A 27,269-nucleotide genomic window follows, 5' to 3' on the forward strand; every position below is an offset into this window, starting at 1 on the left:
ACCGAAAAAGCAACAACATCAACATCTGATATGGACTTAATCGAATCACATAATTATCTCTGAGGTAGTTGTAGATCTTCGAGTGCCCCAAATTTTTCTAGAACCAACTACAATAACTTTAGGAGTTTTAGGAGTCTTGTGCTGGTTCTGGTTCTTGCCACTTTTAACTGGATTGGATGGAACGCCCGCTGAAGCATGAAGGACATTCAATTGACGGTTTATTGTACAAATCTTACGTTTAGGTGTTTTGTAGCCTCGATCCCAGGCCGCACTTCCCACTAGGGAAGTGGGCATGCCAACAGAGACTTCACTTTCATGACACATTTGTTATGAATAGCCTGTATTAATTATTAATTAATTAATTCTTCTTATTATGATTATCCTTCAGATTGCCACTGCCCGGCCACCCTTATATAGGGATGGGGAAAATAATTCGAGGTTCATCATCATCTTCTTTCTTGATTGTACAATGTGGCATTGCAGCAACAATACAGATCTATAGATGGATTGGATTCGCCATTAAAGTCAAAATAAATAGATGTTAGTGTGTGTGTGTGTGTGTGTGTGTGTGTGTGTGTGTGCGTGCGTGTGTGTTTGGTAAGGGGGTAGTAGCACAAGGCTAACTGGGTTGGATGGAACGCCCGCTGAAGCATGAAGGACATTCAATTGACGGTTTATTGTACAAATCTTACGTTTAGGTGTTTTGTAGCCTCGATCCCAGGCCGCACTTCCCACTAGGGAAGTGGGCATGCCAACAGAGACTTCACTTTCATGACACATTTGTTATGAACAGCCTGTATTAATTATTAATTAATTAATTCTTATTGAGAACCCGCAAAGGAGGCTAATCCTAGCTAGCTATCAAGCTACTGGTATCGACTGCTTGCGCATGCGCTAATATCCCCCCGGTATCTGGGGGCTTTGGATAACATCGTTTATGCTCAGTAAAACTATGACATCACAACAAAAGGAAGTGGATTGAAGGAAGTAGATAGAAAGTTCGATTGAAGGTTTCTAGCCCATCGGATAGCATTCTCTGATAGCTACCCTTAGCCTGCTATGTTAACAAAAGACTCACAGCCCGCAACAGTGTGGATGACGATCGTCTGAAAGGAATGGCGGCTGATAAGAGCATATATGGACAGGCCACGCCCATTTAACACTAACTTTGGTGAAAGTCTACTATACTACTGCTACTGATTCTATCAGAAGAAAATAGCAGTACAACAAACCTACACAGCTCTGTCTCTAGCTAGCTAGCTATATAACTCTGTGTATGACTTTTAGGATATTTTCTCTGATGTATCCAGTATTATAGGAATATTTACGGGAAAAAATCCAATAATTTGGTGCATGCGCAAGCAGTCGATAGCAGGCCTTCTTTCAAAGGCCGGTGAAGGAGGCTAGGTGTTTTGTGGCTTGTAGTTACATGTACAAGATCTATAGATGGATTCGCCATTAAAGTCAAAATAAATAGATGTTAGTGTGTGTGTGTGTGTGTGTGTGTGTGTGTGTGTGTGTGCGCGCGCGTACGTGTTCTATACATACATACAATTTAGACACATTAATTTTTAGTTGCATGTGTGCTTGATACATACTGTAGGGTGCATGTACACATATAGATTGGGTTTCGAACACAACGTTTTTTGATTGCGAATTTTCACATAAATCGCTATTGAACGCTATTGAGACTATGAAAGCTAATTATTAAAAGACACGCAAAAAGTGTTGAACTTCCACGTGACAAAGTATTAGTATGTTGAGGTGACTATAGTGTTCTAAACCCGATATAATTATGGGTAGATACGAAGAGCGGACTGGGATCGAGGCTAGTAACCTACAGGCATGGTAATGGTCTCAGTCAATGACTCCTATATGCATGTAGATTGATTGAACAGTATACATTCATTGAACAAGCAGCTTACGTAAACAAGTTGCAAATTCTCCCTACACATGTTGGAAGGATGCCTCAGGGTAATGCCAGAAGGGAGACCAATCACATGTTCAGGTTTGAGAGGCACTCTTGTTTGAGATTGTTGAGCAAGAGCTGCATTAAAAATAAAAATATACCTGTTTGCAAACAACTCATATAGAACTCACAATATTTGGCGTTTAACCTTGGTTGTAGTGGCCAAGTACGTTTTCCTCTAAATGGATGAATACAGACCTGTACAGCAAGAACGCGATCCCCCCTACGCTTCCGAATGGAGGGTATAATAATAATAATCTGTGCATGAAGTATTTTAGTGCAGACCCCATAATCTTAGTTATTGCTGGGAACAATTTCTCAGTAATTGAGATGCATGCACTCTGTGTGTATTTTTCTAATCGGACGAGCTGAGCTTCTGTCTGATTAGCTCCTTCTTGTTGTCAAACTTCCCTTAGCCTTGCCAGCAGAGTCTTTGATATGGCGTTCCCAACCTCATTACCCGAGGCTTGAGAGCTGGTGGTTGGGGCATGTCCCAACAGAGACTTCACTTTGATGGCAAATTTGTTAAGCTCTTGGCTAGATTTTTCTTCCGCGTGCATGCAATCTTAATTGTTACTTCAACATTTACAAGGCCGTTGACCTATAGGGACTGTACTGTAATTATTTTCTTATTACTCTTTTGTCAGCTTGCCATGTTTATACTCGTGTGTAAACGCATGTTTTATCTTCGCCTGTGGAAGGTATAAAAGCTTCTGGCATGTTGGGAAGCTCTTTTTTTTGTTTGATTCCAGACCTTGAGTGGCCACTTCCTCTTTTGTGGTCCTTCCTTTTGTATTCTATTTTGAGACGCAGCTCCCTTGGTATTCGATTACACGATTTCAGCATGTCCCAACAGAGACGAAGTTGGCCTTCCCCTCCATGTCCACTTTTTTTCTTTCTTTCTGGTCTCTTTATTATTCGTTGCCATGGCCTACATAATTATATTACATACGGAGTATAGAAACCATTAATTTTTTCCATAATCTGCACACGCATTTCTGTGGTGTATGACCTATTGCTATTGGCTAACGCTCACAATCCCTGTTATAACTGGCATGCATGCGCGCGCACTGTAAAAACAAGTGGGTTGTTTCAACCCTGACATATGTGTCATTTGATTGTCCCTCCAAATAACATGCTACACGTATGTCAAATTGCAAGCTCACATGTAGTATTTCCAAGACAAGGGCGTATAAAGAGAAGAGGAGAAGAGGGCATGCAACTCCTGTGTATGCCTCATATTATATACTCATTTAATCTATTGAGTACAGTCAAAAGCTTCTTATAGGGCGGAATTGATTTTACAATTCCGATGATTCACTGTTAGGACCATTAATGACCATGTACAATCGTGGCGAACACTTTGGCTGCACGTACATCAATTTTCAGTTCTTAGCTTGTTTAAAAGTTCTGCAGTCAGCCGTTTAAGCAGTTTGACACATGTGTAACACGCTATACACGCATGCTATAAATGGCACATCTCTTTTTACAGTATATGTGTTAATATAGTATAGAGCTGGTGGTTGGGGCATGTCCCAACAGACTTCACTTTGATGTACGAACAGCCCATATTAAGCTCTTGGCTAGATTTTTTTCCGCGCGACTAGCTTCTCTACCTTGGCTAACTCATTGAAGAAGAGGAATGTCTACGAACTGTCTGTTTAGTACGGACCATGTAGTGTGACAAATTGACAGACTTTAGGTTAGCTGCTTGCGTACATCATTTTAACTCCCTAAATGGGTGATTTCAATTATTTTTCAACAGGTTATGCCCCTCCTCTTCTTGGACTGATTCGTTGACCACGACAATTATGTGCTTTTTGTAACAGTATTATAAGACATGTGTGTTGTTTCCCAATAACTTTGTTGATCTGTGATGGTGACTCTCTGGTACTCAAATACACCTGTAACGTGAGAGCAGACGCGGGGGGTGGTGGGTTAGATCTAATTAGTGGTTGCTCAGGGGATTCAGTACATAAAACTACACAATTCGTTTAAGAGTCTCGAACCCAAACACGTACAGTACTTTTGTGCAAGGTGTGGTGGTTTGTTACGGCCGAAAGTGACCGAAAGTGCTTGCCTGAGCTCACATCACTAAGGACCTCTGCGGTCTGCTGCTTGGTCTTGTTTGGCCTTCAGATGCCCATGCGCAGAAATGACTTGTGAGCTATAAATTAACCTTTGTTTACACTAAAAGTTTAGTAATTACTTCTATTTGTACCACTAGAAAAACGAACTACTTTAGACGGTGGAATGGGAGTAAGTTTTCACTTCCAGTGTGATTGTGGAGTAAAAGAAATTACTTTCAGGTTTGGAAGGCTTGATTTGTCTCAGGATTAAAGAGTATAGTGTCCGCTATGTTCTCTCATCTGTGGATTACTTCAGTAAAGAACACCTTCCCTACGCTATCACTGCTTTGTTTGTTTTGATCTTGGTGATTATCTTTCCACTTGTATTTCTTGTCATCTATCCAATGCGTTGGTTTCAACGAGTTCTGAACAAGTTTAAAATTCAGCGTCAACACGTTGATATGTTTGTTTACTGTTATCAAGGTTCATGACCACGCCCAGCTACTTTCGGCCTTCATATCTAGAGAACCAAGCAAGGCACTGGAAATCCAAGACCACCACTAGAGAGCACTAATCAAGATCTATCATCAGATATATTAAAAACATCTGCCGTAATCGGATCGCTAGCTATACCTTAATTAAGGAGTGATCACCAATACCACACAACTACACTACACTATATAAAATAATACTTCTATATAAATAAATAGTCAGCACTTGGCTTTCCTTGCCTTCCTCAAGGCGGCAGCAGGTAGCACCATCGGGTATGTCTAAAACCGTCTTGCAATGCGCATGTGTATATAGTGTGCCGCGCTTGCGCATGCGCACCAAGTCCAAGGTATAATTATCTCTAGCAAGGATCTAGGACACGTGGATCTAGGACATGGATGACCTGAAAAAGCTATCTGCTGCGGTTGGACTACCTCCATCGCTGGAGCTGCGCACAGTGGACGGGATGGGTCGAGGAGTGTTTACTAAAGAGTCTATATCTGCTGGGGACACTATATTCAGTGAACTACCTATAGCACATTGCAGTGTGGAGGAGACTAGAGGCACTATCTGTGAGCACTGTTTCAACAGATCAGAGTGAGTGATTGTGTATTGCATGCAGTGCTCATGATTCCTGTGTAGGTCACTGAAGAAGTGCAGCCGATGCAAGTTTGTTTATTATTGCAACTCTGACTGCCAGGTACGTATACGTGTGTGTCTAGATATGTGTGGGCGTGTCTTCAGCGTATATTGTATGCAGCGTTTGGATTGGCTGCTACACAAGACAGAGTGTAAGGGTGTGAAAGGTGAGAAGGCTACACCGTTTGTAAGACTAGCTCTCCGAGCACTGACAAGGGACATTCAACACCTCTGCTCACGTAAGCAACAGCTGCTCTGTTCATCAAGTTATAATGTGATGTGATGATAAAATGTGAGGGTGTCCTCTATAGTTCCTGTTCACTGGTTCACTGGCAGAGACAGAATGATTGAACAGCATTTGATAGCTCACACTGCTCAGCTCTGTGACTATCCTCCGCATGTCATCCATCAGCTCTTCCGGAGGGTACACCATTGTGGTTGTTCATCGTGTTACTTCAATCCCCCTCTCTCTGTATAGTTGTTCTGTAATCAATTCTCAATTACGGGTGTGAACAACATATCTTCAGCTGGTGTGGCCTTGTACTCTGCCCCCTCTCTGCTCAACCATTCCTGTCGTCCCAACACTCTTCCCTTGTTTATTGGACGACAACTAGTCCTCAAGGCTGTCAGGGATATAGGTCCTGATGAGCAACTGTTCATTACCTACACTGATACACTGCAATTGCTGAGTGAGCGACAAACTGAGCTACAGAGTACATACAACTTCACCTGTGCCTGTGAGAGATGCTTAGAGGACATCAGCAAATCCCCCGTGAGTGATTGCTGCTGTGCTATTATTGCTTATATATTTATTATAGAGATGCTCTGACCGATTGCTCTTAATGGGTGCCAATGGTATGTTGCTTTTGTTAGTACTACATACTTTTAATTACACTGTTATCCTGTGTTGAAGGAAGGGAAATCTCCTCCTTGTTAAGACAGGATATGGAGACAGAGCTGACAGAGTTGAAGGGGTTGAATGAACATGGAGATATCCTGCTATATACTGTAGTTCTTAGTATAACCATCAGTGTGTATTGTGTGTGTATGCTCCCTAACAGTTTGTGTGTACAGTGGCAGAAAGTGTATGACAAAGGCAGAGCTCTATACGCGAGCCATTCGACACGACTATCCCATGATAATATTCTGAGTATGTGTCTTATGGACCATCTGATCGATGCCAGTAATCACTTGTGTCTCTGGGAGGAGTCGCTCAAGTACAGCATCCAATTATTGGAACCATCTCTGTTAGTCATTATTATACAGCTTTTCCTCAACACACACACACACCCCACACACACACAGCCGTCACTATGGGCTCCTTCATCCTTCGAGTGTATCCCGGCTACTGATAATTGGCGAGTTGAGACTATGTTTAGAAACTACTGACCAACTGATCCTATCACTAAACGACCTCACGAAGGCAAGCCCTCCATTGTAGTGTACCCAGCAGTTACACCCTCCCCCCCCACACACACACTGCAGGCTAAGACAGCAGCTGAGAGACTGTATGGAGCTGACCACTGCATCACTATGGCAGCAACCACCATGCTGACCGAATCTCAACTTAAACTAGCTCGCAGACAAAAATAAATTTATTTCATTGTTAATTGATTTTGCTGTAGACTTTCTACGATATAATAACAATTATTAAAAGTGTTTGTAACAGTACTTGTGACACAGCTGTGTACAGTAATGGAATTGATCTACATGTAAACTTAGCCAACATGAATTGACCATTTATACCTCAACAACAGACAGCAAGTTAATTAATGCACCGTAATAATATTATACCTCTACATTAATTAAAACATACATGTATACTGTAGGAGCAGTGTTACAGAGGTTACCGTAAACAGAATACAATGTACATACGTGTGTGTGTGTGTGGGGGGGGGGGGGGGGGCTATGTACGGTACATATAAGCCTGTACGTGTGTGGATTAATTCAGTCAATATAGATGCATTAAAAGACAAATTAAAATTTTGAATCACATACAATGTATGATGTAATCTATTTTTGTGTTTACTCTAACTCACTTGTAAGCAGAAATTCTTGTTGTACACACTGTTAGAGTCGTCGTAACAACAGCCTGGCTTACTTACTAGTAGCCAACAGAGGCACAACACCAAATGGTAGGTGGGCGGGGTAATCCCCATGAACAATGAGAGTGTGAGACACTAGCGGGTTGGACCTGTGTGAGGAGGGTGGTGTGTGTGTGTGTGTGTGTGTGTGTGTGTGTGATAGTTGTATGTCAAAACTAACATATGCATTCAGTAGCTCTAAAAGCGCATGGATCCTCCTTGCCAGTCCTAACCCTAATACACACAAATGAAGCGCAAGGATTTAATTATGTACTAGGGGTTATTAAGGTACAGTATTTGTTGACAAATACCCCCCAGACACCACCACCCTTGCCATCACTCTAATACCTTAAATTGTAGGAGCTAGGTGTACGAGTGTGACATAATGGCTATAATTATACAACCTAAAAATAGTAAGGGTTTTCCTCTGTGCTCATCCAGCTAACCACACTTACCACTGAGCTCAGCTAAAAACCCACAAAGAGCTGACAATATAAAAGGCTACACAAACAGAAAGCTATTCACATCTCACCAAGTTGAGCAACAGTGCAACCAGCATGGAAGATTCTCACAACCCAACAAGCGAGCCGTCTAGCGTATTCCTGCAGGAACAAGAGCCAAATCAGGTTTGTAAACCCTGTACAGTAGAGGTTAATTAATGACCTGTCGCAGAGACCTAACCACAGCCCAGGAGGAATCTTGCCTGAAACAGGTAAATTATTAAAGCGTATTTGCAATCACAGTTCGATTACTAATGGAACGGTAGGTTGAATATTGTAATAGGCATTTTACGGCATGTTTTACAATACTATCGCTATAGACACGCCCAGATACCATCTCCTATTTTTATAGCCAAACATGAACAGTAGTATTTTATGTGCATACCATCACAAGATACAAAGATATTACTGACATATGCCCCTACATTGAGTTCAAATATGGTAAACGATGATTGTTATTAACCCTAGGCGCGTAGGCGGGCCACAGGTTATAGTCCGGTCTGTCTGTCTGTATATATTCTGAGTCTGCTCACTCTGATACCTTCTGATAATGTCAACCAGAAAGACTAACGGCAGAGCGTGATGAGACTTTGAGCACCCAATCAGCGAGCCTTTTGCGAGTGCTCTCCCAGGACAAGAATATCTCCCAAAACGTAGAATATACACCCCCGGTATATTTCGACTATTTCCTCAAAGAGGGTGAGTCGATTGTACATACTCTGTGCATGTGTGTGTGCGTGTGTCCCCGATTTTCTATACACACATATATGTACAACAGGGGATAACTTGGTAGGACGTGGGGAGGATTGTGATGTGACACTCTCCAATGGATCCCTCTCCCGGAAACATGCACAGATACTTGTGGAGAAGGGTTCACACTTTATAAAGGATCTTGGAAGTCGGAATAAGACGTTCAGGCGAAAGGTGGTATTGCAAATCATACATACATGTACATGCATGTGAGACAGTTAGATTGTTATAGCAGAGAACTCAGTAAGCTAATCTAATGTTTGACAGCTGGTTAAATGATTATTGAGCGACAAGACAAAAATCTAACTTACACTGAGATGTAATTGTAGTGATGTGCATGTCACTCCCTCCCACCTCCCAGGTGGCCCTCAAGCCTAACATCTATTATGAGCTGACGGACGGAGTGCAGGTGACGTTGGCCAATATCACTTGTTACTACCTCATAGGAAACGGGCAGGAGGAGGCAGCCAATGATGAACGAGAAGGTAACTCTTCTATGCTCCAGTAGGTTTTTGGTGAACTATATGGTTTGTCCTAGTTTCAGAGGAGAGTGAAACCAGTACAGTGTTGTATGGCCCCAGTGAAACTCAAGAGAGTGTGGAGGACTATGATTACAACTATGAGGAGGAGAGCCCTCAACCTCAACCACCAATTGGTGAGTGCTGTACAACAAATATATGTACGTATAGGAGATTATTTGAGTGGTAGCTTTAGTGTCTACGAACATTGACATACATTGTAATTATGTCTCGACCGCACGAGGACTACGGCATAAAGCTGACTGTATCCGTGTGTGTGTATTCCAGCTCTGTAACTGCTCAACGCAAAAACAAAAACTTGGCGTACTTCAAACCAATTGTATTTCCTTACAGCAACAACCCTTTCAGTTTGCCGCACCCCCACCTCCAACCGTAAGGCCTCGGCCTCAGCCACTGAGACGTCTCAAGTACCTGCTGCTAAGAAGCGGCGTAAATAACCTTATACCTGAGCTCCCATATTGTACATTGTATATATGCATGTACATGTACTCACATTGTTGTTTTCTTGCATTGTGTACAGGGTCACTGTTAAGTACACAACCACATAAAGTATTTTAAAGCATGTTACTGAGTGTCAGAGTCTATGCATGATGTTCATATGCATGAGGAGTTCTAATGTTGGGAAAGCATGTGTGTATATATTGTTTTTGGGTGCCTCTCGAGAAAGGGCGTGGCAGCATTTGCAAAGATGTGGTGTACTACTTATCCTCTCAACAATTTATTGCTACAATTCAGGTTGCTATAGCGGGGGATATTTGTAAGGGAATTTCCTCCTAAAGACCCTACCTAATTAGGTAACTAAAGTACGTATAATTATAGCCTGGATAATAGGTGGTAGGTTAAATACACACGGAACTTGTACACTAGCTGTTAGAGGAAATCTGAAACACTTACCACGAAGTCATTCGCTTTCTGTTCCTGTTCTTTGATATCATCCTTAGCTGCTTAATTCATTCTCATATCACTGCTCCCAATCAACTCTACCTGTATGGTCAGATGGAGAAATTTAGAGAGATTTTAGGGAGGTAGATACGTAACTATTGAAGCCTCTCAAAAAAGAGAGGTGGCAGAGGTTGTTTAGACATTACATGTCAGCATTGCACAAAGTTTGAGTAGTCTACATAACGGACACCTTCGGGGAACAACGTTTTGTCACTAGTACGTGCATGTTTAAATACGCTCAATAGGTACTTTTTTTACCCATTACATGTCCTGTATGCCCAATAGTAACTCCCAATAGGTGCTAAGTCAGGTACGTACACATGTACATGTAGTAAAGCTGACCTCAACTTTCCGAAGGAGTCAACCACTTTTTTCTGTGTAAAGACAGGAGAACATTATAATTACCAAAACAAAAAACACGTGCAGCACTGACGTAGCACGCACATAAACAATACACGAACATCTAAGGAGAGAGCCAGTGTTTTCTTGGCTTGCTAGCTAAAGCTCTAATACAAGTGAGGTGGAACAGTAACAGCATGCAGTTCACACTATCTGCAGTGGAGTTACCTGGCAGCAGTCTCCAGTATTGATATCCTGCCATGCCGTCATTCTCAATCTGGGCGGCCATACTCTTGCTACCTCCACCTGATTGGTCAGATCCATGAGAAGGCGTTGTATGGAGAAAATGTTGCTGGACAGGTGTGCTTGAGCTGCAGAAAAGTGCGACAAAAAGCCATACACTTACAGTAACGGACGATCGATCAAGTCGATCATCCATCATTGGTATAGCCCAGAAGGTCGAATACAAGACCTTTTCGTCCCTAATGTTTATTGTGCCGGGACTCATCAGTGGACTGCACGCGCACGCGCACTCAGTAAATGTACTTTGCTCACACTATTAGCGGTTTCTAGAACTAATAAATAATTACTTGCATCCAGTGTAATTTAATTTTGATTGGAAAGTGGTCATGGCAATAGGCAAATGGACTAAGTGTACATGTAGTTATGGTCCAACAGGCTGTGGCTGCATGCATGTGTCTAATTGGAATGTTGTGGTCTACCTAACATGAATATAGATTGCCTTATTATGCCATAAGCCATGTATAAAATTGTTTCATGTACAGGTACATGTTTTTGAATTATGGAAATACTAGCTATTATTTAGTAGCATTTTTGAGAGCATGTTCAATTCCTAAACTAATAATATTGATGCAGTAGCTCTCAGAATTACCTTTCCAATGAAATCTACGAATACAGTGCCTGCGTAGATCTACTGTTGTGCTCTCTAGCAAGCTCAAGTGAACTCGAATATTGTAAGCTGTTAATGGAGACAGCAACTATAACTAACACAAGACTGCTCTCCATAGTAGCCTATGTACAGTAAAACCACTAGGTTTGGTGAATTTCAAGCTATTGAGCCGGGATCCTCGTGCTGATCCATAATTTTAGAAGAAATGCCATGCACATTCGCAAAGGTTTTTCACCAGCAAAATATTCTAATACTTAACCTGCCATCGACTCATTAATGGGTGCCGTACACTGCGGCTATCGGAAATATAAAGTTGCCAAAATCGAGGCATGCCCTAAAGCGCAAGTTTTCGCCCGTGTTTCGGCGCGCCCCCTCGCCCAAACGTGTATGGATTTCTTTAACCGGGCCCTTGCCTTGTTTCGGCACTTACAAGTTTTGAGCACCCCGAAACGTTATTTGGCGGGTAGCCGAGGGTGTACGCTACAGTTGGGTACCAACCTCGTCATGTCCTGATATAGGTAGGTGTAGTCCTGCAGATCCGAGAGTACTTTGTGACTGCCGAAAACATCAAGGAGGGATCCCCTGCACACTCTGACCATTACTTGAAAAGGGGGGGGGTTTCACGAGGGTATTGGGTGTGGCTGGGTGGGTTACCAATGGGGAAAGGGGCTGAAATTGAGGTAAGAGCTTGTAACCTACCCCCCACAGACTGTTCGTTCCGAACAGTCTGTGGGGGGTAGGTTATATAGTGATAGCTGATCCACACTCACAAAAAATATAAAATGCTATAAATGTGTAGGAGGTGTGTACCTCAAGTTGCGGAGTGCCCCCTAGTTTGATAGTGGTGGGGGCGTTAGAGGGTGTGGTGTCCATAGAGGTGTCGACCCCGCTCCCTTCTGACGAGACCCCACACAAGCACTGTCCACGCAGAATGGACAGGTGGAGACTTGATGAGACGCTCCTCAATCTGTACAATAGGGGAGGAGGACACATTGTCAGAGAAACTAATCACACTTGTATCTGAGCGCATCATTATGCCCCAGTGCGCATGCACAAGCGAGCTACATATACGGTAGTGTGTCCGTGTGTGTGTGTGTAGACTGCTACAGCCGCTCAAGGATCAATGAAGTGCAAATAAGAGTTTCTATAGGCTTCTAATCATGTTTTCTTGGATTTTAATTCGTGGATTTATAAAATAAAGCTTCATTCTCGAGTTATGGCTAGTTTTGCTCACTTCGAGTGCCATTGCAGCCTTTTCAGAAGAGTTCGTAGCAAAACCTGTTCACTGAGTGTTGCTACTCTACTTAGTAGTTAGCTCTGCACTAGAACGCTAGCTATTGGTAGCTGCAAGAGTGAGAAAAGAGCTGCAAGGCTCGCTGACTTGCAGCCATTAATTTTAGACTTGAACTTTTGGCATTGATCTTTTTTAACAACACAATCACTATCGATCATTACCCACTAATAATCATGATCAATGTTTGCTTTATGTTATGTAGCTTTGGCACCTCCACCGAGGCATCAGCACCTACATGTATGGTGCTTTCATTGGAAAGGTAATTCTGAGAGCTACTGCATCAATATTATTAGTTTAGGAATTGAACATGCTCTCAAAATGCTACTAAATAGGTGTGAGGCTCTACTTTAATTAAATAGGGATAAATACCTTCATTAGCCTTCATTATGACTAATCACAGAGCCTGTGTGTGTGGGGGGGAAGTTGTGTACAGTATGCACACCTTGCACGTAGGGGTGGTCCCAATATCGTCTCCTGCATAATCGAGTGATCCCTGTGGCTAGCCGTCAGTCGTGTCTAAGCCGGGTGCCCTCAGCTGGGGGGGGGGGGGGGGATATTTAGCAACACAGTTCAATATGTACAGTACATTAGGTATAAAACCTGTTGTGTGTGTAGGGAGGGGGGGGGGGGGCTATGTACAGTACATTAGGTATAAGCCTGCCATGTACATACATGTAGGAGGTGATGAAGCAAAGTGGTATCACAACCTAAAAATAGCTAACCACACATTACAGGGTTTATGCTAAGTCCTGGTAGAACAAGATAGATCTTGAATAGAAATTGAGCAATAATTTAGAACCACAATGTACCTGTGCTGGACATGATGAAGCATGATGTATGATAAAAATAGTAAGGGTGCTGGACATGATGAAGCATGATGTATGAGTATAAGCCTGTGTGTGTGGGGGGGGGGGGGGGGGAGGTTGTGTACAGTATATTAGCTACATGAGCTTGTATGATAAAAATAGTAAGGGTGCTGGACATGATGAAGCATGATGTATGAGTATAAGCCTGTGTGTGTGGGGGGGGGGGGAGGTTGTGTACAGTATATTAGCTATGAGCTTGTGTGTGTGGGGGGAAGGTTGTGTACAGTATATTAGCCATGAGTGTGTGTGTGTGTGTGTGGAGGGCGGGTTGTGTACAGTATCTATGATCCTGTGTGTGTGGGGGGGGGGGGGAGGTTGTGTACAGTATAAGCCTGTGTGTGTGTGGGGGGGGGGGGAGGTTGTGTACAGTATATTAGCTATGAGCCTGTGTGTGGGGGGAAGGTTGTGTATGTGTTGGGGGGGGGGGGGGAAGTTGTGTACAGTATGCACACCTTGTACGTAGGGGTGGTCCCAATATCGTCTCCTGCATAATCGAGTGATCCCTGTGGCTAGCCGTCAGTCGTGTCTAAGCCGGGTGCCCTCAGCTGGGGGGAGGGGATATTTAGCAACACAGTTCAATATGTACAGTACATTAGGTATAAAGCCTGTTGTGTGTGTAGGGAGGGGGGGGCCATGTACAGTACATTAGGTATAAGCCTGCCATGTACATACATGTAGGAGGTGATGAAGCAAAGTGGTATATATCACAACCTAAAAATAGCTAACCACACATTACAGGGTTTATGCTAAGTCCTGGTAGAACAAGATAGATCTTGAATAGAAATTGAGCAATAATTTAGAACCACAATGTACCTGTGCTGGACATGATGAAGCATGATGTATGATAAAAATAGTAAGGGTGCTGGACATGATGAAGCATGATGTAATAGTAAGGGGCTGGTGGTCATACTAACCACAGAAACCACAGAGCTCAGCTATAAAGGTTACACAGAACAGGAAGCTATTCACATCTCACCAAGTTGTATCAGAGAGCAAGATTTCAGTGCAAAGCAAGATTTCACAGTGCAATCAGCATGGACGAAGAGGTTTGTACCCTGTACAATAGAGTGGCATGTGAACACATTATTTTGTCACAACAAGTATACGTAATGTACACTTTCCGATAATTATTATTAATTAACTCTACAGAAACTTGAAGAACAGGCCAGGCTGCCAGAGTACGACTCGGCCTCTACTCCAAAGATGCGAGAGATACAGGTGAGAATTTTTATATGCTAGCAAATACCAAATATACACCCATAATAATTGCAATGACTCGCTCACCTTCACAGGAGGAGAGTGCCTTTGACCTGTCGCAGAGTCCTAACCACAGCCTCACTCCAGAGGAGGAATCTTACCTGAAACAGGTAAGCAATCACAGTACGAAACTCATGTGCATCTTTGTAGGATTGCAATTCTGCACAGAAGTTTAACACTATTTGTATGCTCTCAATTGGAGGGTTGCATGCATATATGTAATGAACAATAAACTCGGTCTAGTGTCTCCAGTTGCTCTTTAAAATGGAATGGTAGGTCGAAAAATAGGCCTGGGGTACCTGGGGGCGTGGTTGAAATTCGTTTCCAAGGTAGTTCCTGAAGGTGCCACACATCGGTAACGTGTACTACTGTAGGTTTAACCGTTTTGGCACCATACGAAGCGTAGAAATTTACCGTACCGTACGGTTGCACGTTTTGTTGCGCTTTCGATTAAAAACTGTTGAGCGACAATACATGTAGAATGCTTATGTCAGTTCTGTACCGATCCTTGTACAGTAGCTGCTCTCAAATAGTAGCCTCAGTGAACGTTGAGGCTAGCACGTGGCAGCCATATTAATACTAGCTAGGTAGAAGCTAGTTAGTGCTTTACAAATACTTTCTTGTGGCAGAGTTTGAGTTTGTGCAGGTGAAAAGAGCAACTTGAAGGTGCTGGAATGTTTTATAGGCCAGGGTATTAATCGCCTCTCTCGAATTGTAGCCTCTTTTACGCATATACAGTATGTACAACAAGGAAATAAAACGCATGGTGCGTTGTTTTATTTCCCCATTCACAGGTTCCTTAATCAGTATCATCAGTCTATGTGAATCCTATAATTATATATAACTGAGCTTAGAAAAATATGCTACATTATAGGACATTGGTGACTCACCTCTCACCCCAACAACCGAGCCATCCAGCCCATATCAGGTTTGTACATGTACGTCTGCTGTCTGCATAATTTGTCGCTATATAATTATATTTGAGCTATATACATGTAATTAGACACTAGTTGATAAGATATACGTGGGAAGTACATGGGAAAAGTGCCTCAGAGCAGTAGTATCTAGACACTGTGTGTCCATGTGGATACTCAGCGACACCTCCAAAACAGTGTCTAACTACTTTGTCGGACACGTTACAGCATAGATACTCAGGGTGTCATACAGGGGAGGGGGAAAGGGGCCCCTTTGGCTCCAAATTTGCATGTCCATAGCTGGCAATGGAAAATACAATTGACCGTTTTTTAGCTACATGTAGCAAAAGCATGCCTTGTGAATCCTACCTATATATATTTTATTGCATTATAGGACATTGATGACTCACCTCTCACCCCAAAAACCGAGCCATCCAGCTTCTGCCGTCAAGACCCATATCAGGTGTGTATGTCCTTACGTCCTGCATGACATAATTTGTCGCTATAAATATATAGTACGTACACTATTTTGCTTTTATAAGAGTGCTTGGTGCTTGCTATGGACATCATGTAACTTATTTTGTTGGGCACATTCACCACAAACAACAATTAGCATACACGTAGATAGTGTGGAGAGGAATTGGAAACGAATTAATCAGTCAAACTTATGTGAATCGATCCTACCTATATATAATTGAGCGCTTTATTACATTATAGGACATTGATAACTCACGCAAAAACGTTTCAAAAGGCATTCCCGCAAACCCTTGAAATATACGGTATATACATTGTAATAGTATATGCATTGTAATAGCTAGAGTGGTTATAATTATTATACTTACGAGATACTAACTACAGGAGTACTCCAGGCTGCAAGAGTCCGACTCCACCCCTACTCCAAAGAAGAGATGTTTGCGAGAGATACAGGTGAGTGATGGTTACAACAAAGCACAACCACAGTGTACGCATGTAGTATGCTAGAATACACCCACACTAATTGCAATGACTAATTAATCACCTTCACAGGAGGAGGGTCGGTCGCAGAGTTCTAACCCTAACCTCAGTTCAGAGGAGGATTCTGACCTGAAACAGGTAAATTATGCAATCAGGGTATAAAAGTCTTGTGCAGTATATGCTTGATCAGAGGCTGCGGCTACTAAATGTTTCATTTTGCTGGCAGAGTAAGCTATACAATTCGAGAGAGGCGTTATTAGGCCTACTAACACCTCAACCCTTTACAATTCAATCTTTCAGTCCTAACCCTGTAGCACACACAACTATTATACATGTACATGTACTAGGGATTAACGTCCCAGCATTTGTTGGTATGTACTTGGTCATCGTAAGTAATTTTCACCTGCCATGAGAAAGTCTTTCATAAAAGCACTATACATGTACGTATATACCTCATGTAGCCTCAAATTTCACTGAGGTTATACTATTTGAGAGTAGCTCTATTGCACTGAATATGGGCTGTTTTATTTGAGGGCATCAGATTTTACAGAGAGGTAGTAGAAGGACTGTAGATACTTGGACTTATTACTCACCTTCACAGGAGAGTGCCTTCGACCCGTGGCCGAGTTCTAACCACAGCCTCAGTTCAGAGGAGGATTCTGACCTGAAACAGGTAAATAAATCACAGTATGAAAGTTACGTGCATCTTAGTAGGATTACTACAGAAAATTAGAACGAATCGTATTCCACGTACATGTCATGTGATTGCAATGACTTACTCAATTAATAGGAGCATGTTTTACAATACATTCACATAGACATGCCCAGATACAATCTATCTCAGGCCTATTTCTAAAAAAATTGGCTTGGCGACGAGACTATAATTATACAGGTCTAGACTTAAAGATAATGTGGTTATGCACACATTGGCAACGTGTACTAGTGTAGTACGTACGTATGCTATCGAATAGTGCAATGTGTTACCCAGGAGGAGAGTGCCTTTGACCTCCTGTCGCAGAGTCCTACCCACAGCCTCACTCCATATGAAGATTCAGATGAAGATTCTTGCCTGAAACAGGTGCAAGAATATTTGTAATCACAGTATGAAACTCAAGTGCATCTTTGTAGGATTACAATTACAACAGGGTTGCATGTAATTGTACATGTAGTATAATTATGTTGTGTATAAGGGTAATCCTAAAGTACATGCAACCATTACTTTGACTTTCAGGAGGAGGAAATTGACGACAGCCTCTCTCAAAAAGACGCCACTGATCTGGAGAAGGTAAACAACACAAGCTGAGTAAACGATCCCATTATATATAATATTATACACATTTACTACGTGTATGTACTCACATAGATAAATGCAGCACATCATGTACAGTCCAGGCAAATTTGATGTTATTCACTCTTGCTTAGGAGCAACAGGAGTCCGATTTACAATCAACTCCAAGACAAAGCATACAAGTCACACCCAAACCAAGCCTGCACAAAATGCAGGGAGCAGAGGTAAGATAACGCTAAACAACAAATCATACTGTAGAAACTGGCTTAGTCAGGGTGATATACAGGATTTTGAAGTACATGTAGGAGGGGGAAATGTGGCGGTGCGCAAAGTGCACCGTCGCCTAAGGACTCCCTCAGAATTTTTTGGGTGAATTCTGATGGGTTTTGGGGTTGCCTTTCGTATTTTAAATGGGGGGTCCGATTCTAAATCGATGGGTGTTAAAATTGGGTTTATATTTTTCTATGTGCATGAGTCAGCAAAACATACCATGTGCTCTTAGACCTTGACCTATAATTTAGATATGGACTATTTGTCTCGTAAGAGATCACGTAGATGACGGTGACAGTGACAGTGCTAGTATTTTTGTCCATATATACAATCATACATCTAAATGTATGATAGAAAGGGGAAAACAAATGGAGCCAGGGGGATATCCTCCCTTCCCCGCTGTATGGCACCCTGGGCTTACTCGAATATAAGGGTTAGGGTTAGGGTTAGAGTGTTGCTACTCTAGTTACTTCTGTGCACTGTTTTATGAGAGCAGCAGCCATTAATTTATATAGACATCCTTTTTAGCAACAATTATGCATGCTAGCAGATTTACCAGTGTATGCCAATATAAAGCAACGTGCCAGCTACATGTATAATTATACATATATAAAAGCACCATATAAACACGTATATGTACATTACCTCTCAGGGATGCGCAAACACGGGACCGGAAAGGCTCACAGAACCGCACAGCTCAAAACCTGTGTATACACCAAAAAGAACACGTCAGTATACACGTCAGTATGAAACAAAGGTAAGCAAATGCATAGGCCACGCAAAGGGCTAGTCGACCAACAATGGGGCACCTTTTTTATGACACATTTTTAAGTACACTTACTATTCTTACTTTCAATCAGGTATTGATGACTTCAACCGATACCGATACCGATACCGGGTCAGACAGAGAATCGGAGTACTTTCCAACACCACTACGACAGTTTAAAATCAAGCTGCCCGCTTTACCAGATATTCCAAACAATTGCACAATCGCAGAGATGCGACAGGTGGACAGCTTCATTCAAAAGTTCAGCAGAGGCTGCAAAAGAACGGGCTGCCGTGGAGGGCTTATTCCTGTTGAAGCGAGAACTCAGCAAATGGGAGGAGCGGCACGAATAATCTATAGATGCAAGAGATGCTCAAAGTATTATACTTTTGACAGTGCCATTCTTCCGGATCACCCCACAACCAGACAGAGCAAACTCAGCAGGGCACTACAGGTGGCCTTCATTACAGCAGGATGCACACATGCAACATACAAGAAGGTGCTTGATATCCTTGGCATGGCGGCAGTGTCCTTTCCGACATTCATGCAAACTATAAGGGATATGCACCCTGTAGTAGAAGAAATGGTCGAGGAAATGTGCTCAAGAGAGAAAGAAAGAATGAAAAACATGAGCCAGGAAGAACTCGGATCATGGACACGAGCTGTTACTACTGCCGATGGTGCCTGGCACACGCGTGGTTTCTTTAGCAAAAATTCCACATTCACCGTACGAAACTACTTCAACGGAGCACTGCTATATTTTATACATCTGTGCCAAAAAGGCCGAGACCACATCATCGAAGAACCGCTGTACAAAGGCACATCTAAGTCAACTGAAGGGTACAGTGCAACACAATTGATGAATGTGGCACGCACAGAGGGTTTGAACATTGAAGTCCACTGGCAAGATGGTGACTCTTCTTCTAGCAAACGTGTCTTAAAAGCGTTTCCCGGTGCCAAAATCATGTTGTGCGGAGGTCATGCTGCAAAGTCTCACCTCAAGCTACTGATGGTTCGAGGCAAGCAAAAGAAGTTCACTGCCGCACTACAAAACAGGGAGAAACATTTTTTTCCAGAAGTTGTTAATGTCGAGTGTCACTGCAAATCCAAAAATTGTAAGGCAGGATGCGGATGTCTGACAGACGTGTTCTGCCAGCGTTCGAGAAATAGCTTCTCCACCATACTGTCGACCTGCGAGTCTGCCGCTGACTTCTCAAGACGACTCAGTCATCTAACACACCACGTACAGGATGAGCACCAATGGGAGGAAGAACAAACATGTGAAAAACACTATCTAACCACCTGTAAAGAATGCGAGTTCGAATCTGACGGCGTGGTTGCTCGACAGTGTGACTTTCACCCCCTTACACTATGTAACTGCGGCGAGTGTGCCGATAAAAATCACCACGAGTGTGAAGGGAAACTGTATCGTACGAAAGAGGTATTACGTTGCCCCTTTCACCTACTAGCATACAAAATTGAGTGCCTGACGAGAACAAAAATGGCCGACAAGCTAGTCCACCCCATCCTGAAGCGTGGCCACTCCAATTGGCTCGAGAGTTCACACAGTGTTCTGATACGATTTAGACAAAAGCACGTATTCTTAGAGAGGCTCCATTACATTGTCTCAACCAACCTCGGCCTATTGCAAGCCAACATGACACACGAGTATCAACAACAGGGGGCTGACTATCACTGGAAAACCGAGCTCTACAAAAAAATGAATCTACCATTGTACGAAGGTGTACAAGAGGTGTTGTCCAAGCAAAATCAACAGAGGAAGAAAGTACTTGAAGGAGTCAAAACAGAAAAGACCAAAAAACGACGAGTGCAGCTGAAGAAGCTAAGAGTGATAGATCGACAGCAACGCATTGTCTGGACAGACCAACATGGACGTGACACATACGGAAAAAAAGCAACCAAGACTGCGTCCAGCCCTAAGAAGAAACAGAGCAAAGACCAGCCAAGAGCCAAGAAACGAGCCAAGAAAGACGCTCACAAGGATGGACAGGAGGACAGCAGTAACAACTCAGACTACGCAAGTGAGGAGTTTGATATGGGCACGTTTGAAGAAGACATCCTCAGTGGGTGCATTTGCGGTGCTAATGGAAGAGCTCACAAACGATACTGTCCCATGAACCCCCAAAACTACTATCACAGGGAAAAGAATCCCACCCGCCCTTACAACAAAAGGCTCAACCTGTCGCGCACTTTCGGTGATGCACATGCCAGAATAAACTACGACGATGTCCCAGACGAGCATAATGTTGTCACTCCTGATGGTGATGCACATACCAAAATAAACGACTCAGACGTAGAGTGTTACGACGGTGTCCCAGATGAGCCTGATGGTGATGACTCAGACATAGAGTGTTACGACGGTGTCCCAGACGAGCATGATGTTGTCACTCCTGATGGTGATGCACATGTACCAATGACTGACGTAGACAGTGACCATGAGATCCCAGACGAGCATGTCAGTGCTCACAAACACATCAGCGAACCACACATCAACGATCGAACCAATGCAGCACAACCCGAACCACAAATCAACGTAGACAAGACGGACAGGCTAGAAGTTGGCATGTACGTTTATCTTCACAGCAGTCGTTTTGGAGAGCAGCACCTTCTCTGTCGGATTGCTAAAAAAGTAGGCAATCTTTTTCGGTTGTATTGTGGCGGTGGTATTCTTAACGCAAGCTATTCCCCAGAAGTGTTGACAATTTCTTTGAGTAACAGTAACCACAGCCTTTCACTAGGGAATTGGCGCGCTTCTCCAAATATCTCTTTGGCTGCTGCCGCCCTTGAAGCTGCCTGCCTTGCTAAGTGCAAGTGTGTCATTCCCAAACCTGTCGTTGTAGACATTTCCGAAGATGATGGCCCTACCACAGCTGCTACAAATGAAAAAGTATGGATGGAGAACTGTTTATACAAATTAACCATCGCAGAAAAGGAAGAGGTAGTATCTTCTTGTGGTTGGCTCAATGACAGGGTCATCACTGCTGCTCAGCTATTAATGCTACAGCACTCTCCTTTGATGAAGGGATTGCAACCACCTACGCTTGCACAGCATCAGGCCTTCGATTGTCACAAGGATCAGATCTTTGTGCAAATTATCATTGTTGGTAACAGTCACTGGTGTGTTGTATCGAATGTGGGCTGTGACGAAGGTACGGTGAATGTGTATGACACGATCTTTGCTAGACCTTCGAATATCACCGTACGGGTTGTATGTAGCCTTGTCTCCTGTTCAACGCCCACACTATCCATCAATATGATGGATGTTCAGAGGCAGTCAAATGGATCAGACTGTGGCGTGCTTGCGATTGCTATCGCTTTCGAACTCTGCTGCCATAGAGATCCATGTATCCAGAAATTTGGCAACACAGTTTCTATTCGATCTCATCTTGCCAGGTGCCTTGAAGACTGCAAGCTTACCACATTTAGCACAGGAATTCGTAGGTGCCGAAACAAGGTTAAATTTTCAAAGCAGGTTGAAATTGCTTGTTTATGTCGAGAACCTAAAGATAAAAAATCGATGGTGAAATGCAAAAACTGTAAAGCCTGGTTCCACAAGCACTGTTGCAGGGAAACCACACAAGTTGTAGTTCCCTGGACCTGTACATTTTGTAGAAACTAATTGCTGTTGTTTTTTCCATTATTCTACGTACACGTTGTAACTGTAATGTTATATATTAAGTGGTTGAAAGTGCTCCCAGAGATAGTGGTGGTGTACATTAAACCGCGGCCAGCATCCGGATGACGTGTGCGTTATATAAGAATATCAACTACATGTACATGTACACACACACTGGCCAGTATATCGAGTGTGACCTAACAATCTTGAAAGCTTTTTTTCCAACATAATACAACTAGTGCTGCAAGCTGGCGCTTTGCTAATACCTCTCGCCATGATTTGCACACTTTCCTCTAACAGACTGCTTGTTATAGATACTACTACTTTCTGTGCTAATTTTGTCTTACTATTCTCACAGACTATGTCTTTAGTATGCCTCGAGGCGTAGTCGCAGGAGGGATATGGTAAAGCTATGTAAGTAAAGTTAGCTCGAGTTATGGCTAGTTTGACTCACATTGAAGGCTGTTGCAGTCTCTTTAGAATCTTTCGTAGCATCATCTGTTCGCACAAACTTTCTATTCAACTTATAAGTTAGCCTTGCACTAAAGCGTTACGTCAGAAAAGAGCTGTAAAGCAGCTAGCTCTGGCTGTTTAGTAGCCATTACTTGGATCTCCTGCAGACACGCCCCTTATTCCTGTAGATGTAATGCAAATGCGCGCTAATCACCACGTGTCTTCTTTCTTGCTTCCTGGTAAGCCACAAATGCAATGATACCATATACAAGTCTGACAGTCATAGATAGATCACTTCTTCTCACTTTTTTTAACAGACTGCATGCTGAAAATGGGTATACCGAAAAATGTCAATATTGTTCGTTCCTCCTTGACAAATGCGAATATAATTATCATCATCAGAAGCCCATAAAGAGAAGGACTACGGGGATCACGTTTCGTAAGTAGTTATGACCGCATTTCCAGAGTCACTAAGTGGCCTACACGTGTTATACGCAATGCAGGGATGCGGTACAAGGAAGTGCGGTTTCACCGGCAATTACGAAACGCGATCCCCGAGTATACGTTGAAGTTAGCCGCTCCTTCTCTTTATGGGGCTCCTGTTATTACCCATGTACAATGTCTACTTTATGCAAGAGACTACTTTTGCAAACACCGTCTAAATCCCAGGGGACTGAGTGACCACAATGACATAGCAGGGAGCGCATTTATGACTTCAATGTGGGACATAATGGGCTAGACGGGCGTCGCCGCCCTCACCGTTACATGGAAGGAGGACAGGAACCAAGCCTATGTACAGTTTTGTTTTGAGATTGCAGTATTTCAAGTGGATTGATCACACACTTAATTTTACCACGTGTAAATTTTGCACACGAGCAACACCCACTTTACGGCTAGAATGAATAATATCAAGAGTTTATGATAGAGAGAGAGTATCGAACGTAGGCATACTGTGAGTAACGTGACTTCCTGTATCTGTCACAAGCTTGGAATTTGCACACTGACCAATCCAAGTGTGGGTGATGTCATCTATCAAGAAAGTAGATTACATCACCCACACTCACACTTGGATGGGTTGATAGATTACATCACCCACGCTTGGATTGGTCAGTGTGCAAATTCCAAGCTTGTGACAGATACAGGAAGTCACGTTACTCTCCGCATACATCTGATGTACAGTATGCCTACGTTCGATACTCTCTCTCTATCGTAAACTCTTGATAATATTCATGATGCTATTGCGTAACAGGCCAGAACAAAACTGTGGACAGGCTTGATTCCCGACCTCCCTTTCAGAGGGAGGCGACGCCCGACTACATAATAGGCTGAATTTGGGGCAGTGCTCAAAAGCATAATAGGGGGCAGAATTATTTCTATCTACTCAGATATACTCGAGGTTTTGCAGTTTGGAAATCTAGGCACCGCGGGAGAATAGAATAATAATACGGACAATAATTATTTTTTGTAAAGGATTTGATTTCCTAAAGAGCAACATGTACATGTAGGTGGACATGTACCTACATGTACATGTACAATGTAGCTGTCAAGGAGGGCTTCACTAACCCCGGGTTTGTAAATCTGGCCAATATCGTCTCCTGTATAATCGAGTGATCCCTGTGGCTAGCCGTCAGTCGTCACCAGGAGCTGGGGGGGGAGGAGGATATAGCTCTGATAGCAGTGATGAACATCAGTACAGTTTTCACAACTGTACCCCCCCCCCCCCCCCCACACACACACAGGCTCATAGCTAAGGCCACTCCAAATGAGACTGTAGTTTCCCGTCCAACTCGCGCTTCTTGCTTTAGCTACCTCATTGATAGTCATTATGATACATCCGCTTATAATTTACTAGAGTCTCTGACGGGAAACTACAGTCTCATTTGGAGTGGCCTAATGTACTGTACACAACTTCCCCCCCTACAAGTGGATAGGCCTGGAAGGGGACAGAAGCTTCAATAACCAGCCTTGAGCCAGCCCAAAAGTACCAAATTATTTTCAGGTTCTAAATCTGAAACGCTCTGCTCGAGGCCCTCCTGCAATTAATTATAATACGTGAGTAAGCTATACAGCTCTCTTCAAATTGCAAGCTGTACAGTGGAAGACAAACAAAAGGACTTTATATATCAGCTGCAACAACTAGAGCAGTTATACAGCACATGCATAATTATAATAAATTTATTTGTCTAGTTCACATATAATCATCTCACTTACCATAAGCCATATAGCTAGCTAGCTTACTGCTTGTGTCTTGGTACCATGGTGTCAGTAGTTTGAATTAATTTCTATTTAAAGCACTAGCACTGCGGCTTTAAATCCACTGACCGCGGCCACTATAAGGAACAATCCGCCGCTAGCTGCACAATTTAGATGGCCACCTTTACCTGCATTTTTGTAAAGATCGTCAGTAAGAAGAAGAGTTAGGAGTTCAGGAACAACGCATTTGTGCTCTTCTTGGTGAGTAGATTCAGATTCACTGTTTTTTTTTATGTTTGAAAGAAATTGGCATTTCTTTGGTTTCGTAATGCCTGTAAGTTACTGATTTTTGAGTGTGTAAACGTGTAAGATGTAGGTATGTACGGAATTTCAGAATTTTAGCAGGACGGCAAGCAAAAACAGACAGAGCTATAATTATGCAGAAATAACTATGCTTAAACATACTGCTAAACATACTGCCTGCAAAAACCAAGTATTCGGCAAAAGGTGCTGCAACTTTTTCCCCAAGTACTATTCAGTAGCCCGTACATTATATTTTTAGTTTGTTATAGGTTAAAGTGGACATGTCATGTTGTCTGAAATTCCCACTATACTATTGGGTGTCCTCCTGTACATGTTAATGGTACGAACTTATCACCTCAGGAAAGTGAAAGTGAAGCATTGGGTTCACACCTTCAAGCTCCCTGAGGTGTTCACTAACCGCACAATGAAAGCTCTCCGAAAGGGCTCAGGTGAATCAAGAAAAGACCAACGTCACATACGTCACATACGTTGAAAAGTGTGCGATATTAAACATATCAATTTGACATTTTGTTTTCTCATAAAAATTTAAGTTTCCTTAATCAAAAATAAAGATCATGTGATTATCATGTGACCAATTAACATGAAATTTCCTTGTAAAACTAATCATAAAACTAATTATAAATAAAGCATTTGTTCCAGGTTAGTTAGACAGGTTAGTTAGATCCTGTCTTTTCCTGGAATCCTGATGCACATAATTATTATACACTAATTAAATCCTGCTGCGCAAAAGCAGATTCATAGGTAATCATGGTCTATACAAACAACAAGCTAATATTTACCTGAATTGTTCTCCTCCTAACTGATTTCTCCTCCTAACTTTCTTGCTTGGCTGCACTCTGTCTTGCGCAGCAGGAAACAAGGTAGCCTACGAAACAAGGTAGCCTACAACAAATGCTTTCAGGGTTTTACTCGATCAACTAGCTACGGTCAACTTTAATAAATTAAGTACAGTGTCATGTGACCCAAGCTCCGCCCTCACTAGTAATTGCAGACGTTTACCACCCACGCACGTGATAAACATTCCAAAGCGCGCATGAATATCATTATAACAAAATTCCATGTCATCTTAATTTGGACAGTCCTTAATACCTCCTTAATACCCCTGAGGGGTTGATCACAAAGGCAGGTTGATCACAAAGGCAGCACGTATGGACATCACATCTAGACTCTATGTACTAATGATGCAGCACAAGCGTCGCCCTACACCATTCATCGACCGCACTGCTTGCAAACGCCTGCTGGAGAAGTACCCTACCGTAGTTGATAAGACGGATATGTGAGTTATTATTATTGCAAGCTAAATTTTTTGTTGTGTCCTAAATTTGTTTTCTGTGCAGTGATACATTTTAAAATGGCTTAGTTCAAGTCACATGGTCTGCATGATTTTGGAAGGAGGCGTTGAAGAATAAGTTTAGGAATGCATGGCGATCGATACTGAGAATGACATCTTCAAGTGGTAGGGTGTCAAAAGGTAGGGTGTCAAAAGGTGTGTGTATATTTCTATTTCTTCTGTGATATGCAGGCGAAGACAACTGTAACAATATTTTGTGTACTATAGCCTCTGAGGAGGATTGTGATATGGGAACATGATTATGAAGAAAAGCTGCAAAAACTCCAAGAAGAAATAGAGCTAGATATCCCAAGAGAGAGAATGGATCTTGTGAAAGACGAACCATCTGTTTTTGATGTGATCAATGTTTTTCCACTTGGTCAATCTTCACGGGTCAACCAGTCAATAACTATAACCACCCTGTATGTATATATGTGACAGGCTCTGGGAAAACAGACCAATTGGCGCAAGCTATCATCTATATACCAGATGA

General features: G+C 42.6%; 2 protein-coding genes and 1 long non-coding RNA gene across 4 annotated transcripts; 2 read left to right on the top strand and 1 right to left on the bottom strand.

The window, feature by feature from the left end:
- Window positions 1-3,019: 3,019 nt before the first annotated feature.
- On the top strand, window positions 3,020-6,920 carry LOC135332179 (histone-lysine N-methyltransferase SMYD3-like). Of its 2 annotated transcripts, XM_064527533.1 has the most exons (10): window positions 3,020-5,124; window positions 5,170-5,227; window positions 5,288-5,405; window positions 5,478-5,590; window positions 5,645-5,938; window positions 5,985-6,021; window positions 6,080-6,157; window positions 6,239-6,413; window positions 6,472-6,589; window positions 6,652-6,920. In XM_064527533.1, exons 1-10 carry the CDS (start codon window positions 4,922-4,924, stop codon window positions 6,757-6,759), a joined length of 1,302 nt encoding a protein of 433 aa, XP_064383603.1. In that variant the 5' UTR covers window positions 3,020-4,921; the 3' UTR covers window positions 6,760-6,920. The 2 variants fall into 2 exon arrangements, with proteins under 2 accessions (XP_064383603.1, XP_064383602.1); XM_064527532.1 differs by having other exon boundaries at window positions 6,080-6,413.
- Window positions 6,921-7,185: 265 nt separating this feature from the next.
- LOC135332185 (uncharacterized) lies at window positions 7,186-24,613 on the bottom strand. The gene is made up of 21 exons (XR_010393144.1): window positions 24,493-24,613; window positions 18,924-22,360; window positions 18,719-18,777; window positions 17,875-18,003; window positions 17,735-17,791; window positions 17,500-17,584; window positions 17,109-17,179; window positions 16,580-16,644; window positions 16,404-16,453; window positions 15,972-16,043; window positions 15,538-15,598; window positions 14,675-14,748; window positions 13,843-13,935; window positions 12,967-13,059; window positions 12,041-12,197; window positions 11,729-11,871; window positions 10,549-10,691; window positions 10,324-10,355; window positions 9,934-10,023; window positions 7,783-7,852; window positions 7,186-7,360 (listed from the first exon to the last, which is right to left on the bottom strand). It is a non-coding gene; the product is annotated as an uncharacterized LOC135332185 (long non-coding RNA).
- On the top strand, window positions 14,296-22,513 carry LOC135332184 (uncharacterized). Its single transcript, XM_064527541.1, has 13 exons — window positions 14,296-14,436; window positions 14,540-14,608; window positions 14,683-14,757; window positions 15,522-15,575; window positions 15,956-16,024; window positions 16,420-16,488; window positions 16,588-16,653; window positions 17,117-17,188; window positions 17,504-17,593; window positions 17,747-17,800; window positions 17,938-18,027; window positions 18,726-18,830; window positions 18,934-22,513. Exons 1-13 carry the CDS (start codon window positions 14,425-14,427, stop codon window positions 22,477-22,479), a joined length of 4,371 nt encoding a protein of 1,456 aa, XP_064383611.1. The 5' UTR covers window positions 14,296-14,424; the 3' UTR covers window positions 22,480-22,513.
- Window positions 24,614-27,269: the final 2,656 nt, after the last annotated feature.

Source organism: Halichondria panicea, chromosome 2 (assembly GCF_963675165.1).
Source record: "Halichondria panicea chromosome 2, odHalPani1.1, whole genome shotgun sequence".
Classification (NCBI taxonomy): Eukaryota; Metazoa; Porifera; class Demospongiae; order Suberitida; family Halichondriidae; genus Halichondria; species Halichondria panicea.

What these genes read in the sequence shown, in the direction of transcription:
- LOC135332179 (XM_064527532.1), top strand. Translation starts at nt 4,922, where the DNA reads ATGGATGACCTGAAAAAGCTATCTGCTGCGGTTGGACTACCTCCATCG. An exon ending in ATTGCAACTCTGACTGCCAG is followed by an intron (nt 5,228 to 5,287) that starts GTACGTATACGT and finishes TATTGTATGCAG; the next exon opens with CGTTTGGATTGGCTGCTACA. An exon ending in CAATTATTGGAACCATCTCT is followed by an intron (nt 6,414 to 6,471) that starts GTTAGTCATTAT and finishes ACACACACACAG; the next exon opens with CCGTCACTATGGGCTCCTTC.
- LOC135332184 (XM_064527541.1), top strand. An exon ending in AGGAATCTTACCTGAAACAG is followed by an intron (nt 14,758 to 15,521) that starts GTAAGCAATCAC and finishes GCTACATTATAG; the next exon opens with GACATTGGTGACTCACCTCT. An exon ending in ACAAAATGCAGGGAGCAGAG is followed by an intron (nt 18,028 to 18,725) that starts GTAAGATAACGC and finishes ATTACCTCTCAG; the next exon opens with GGATGCGCAAACACGGGACC.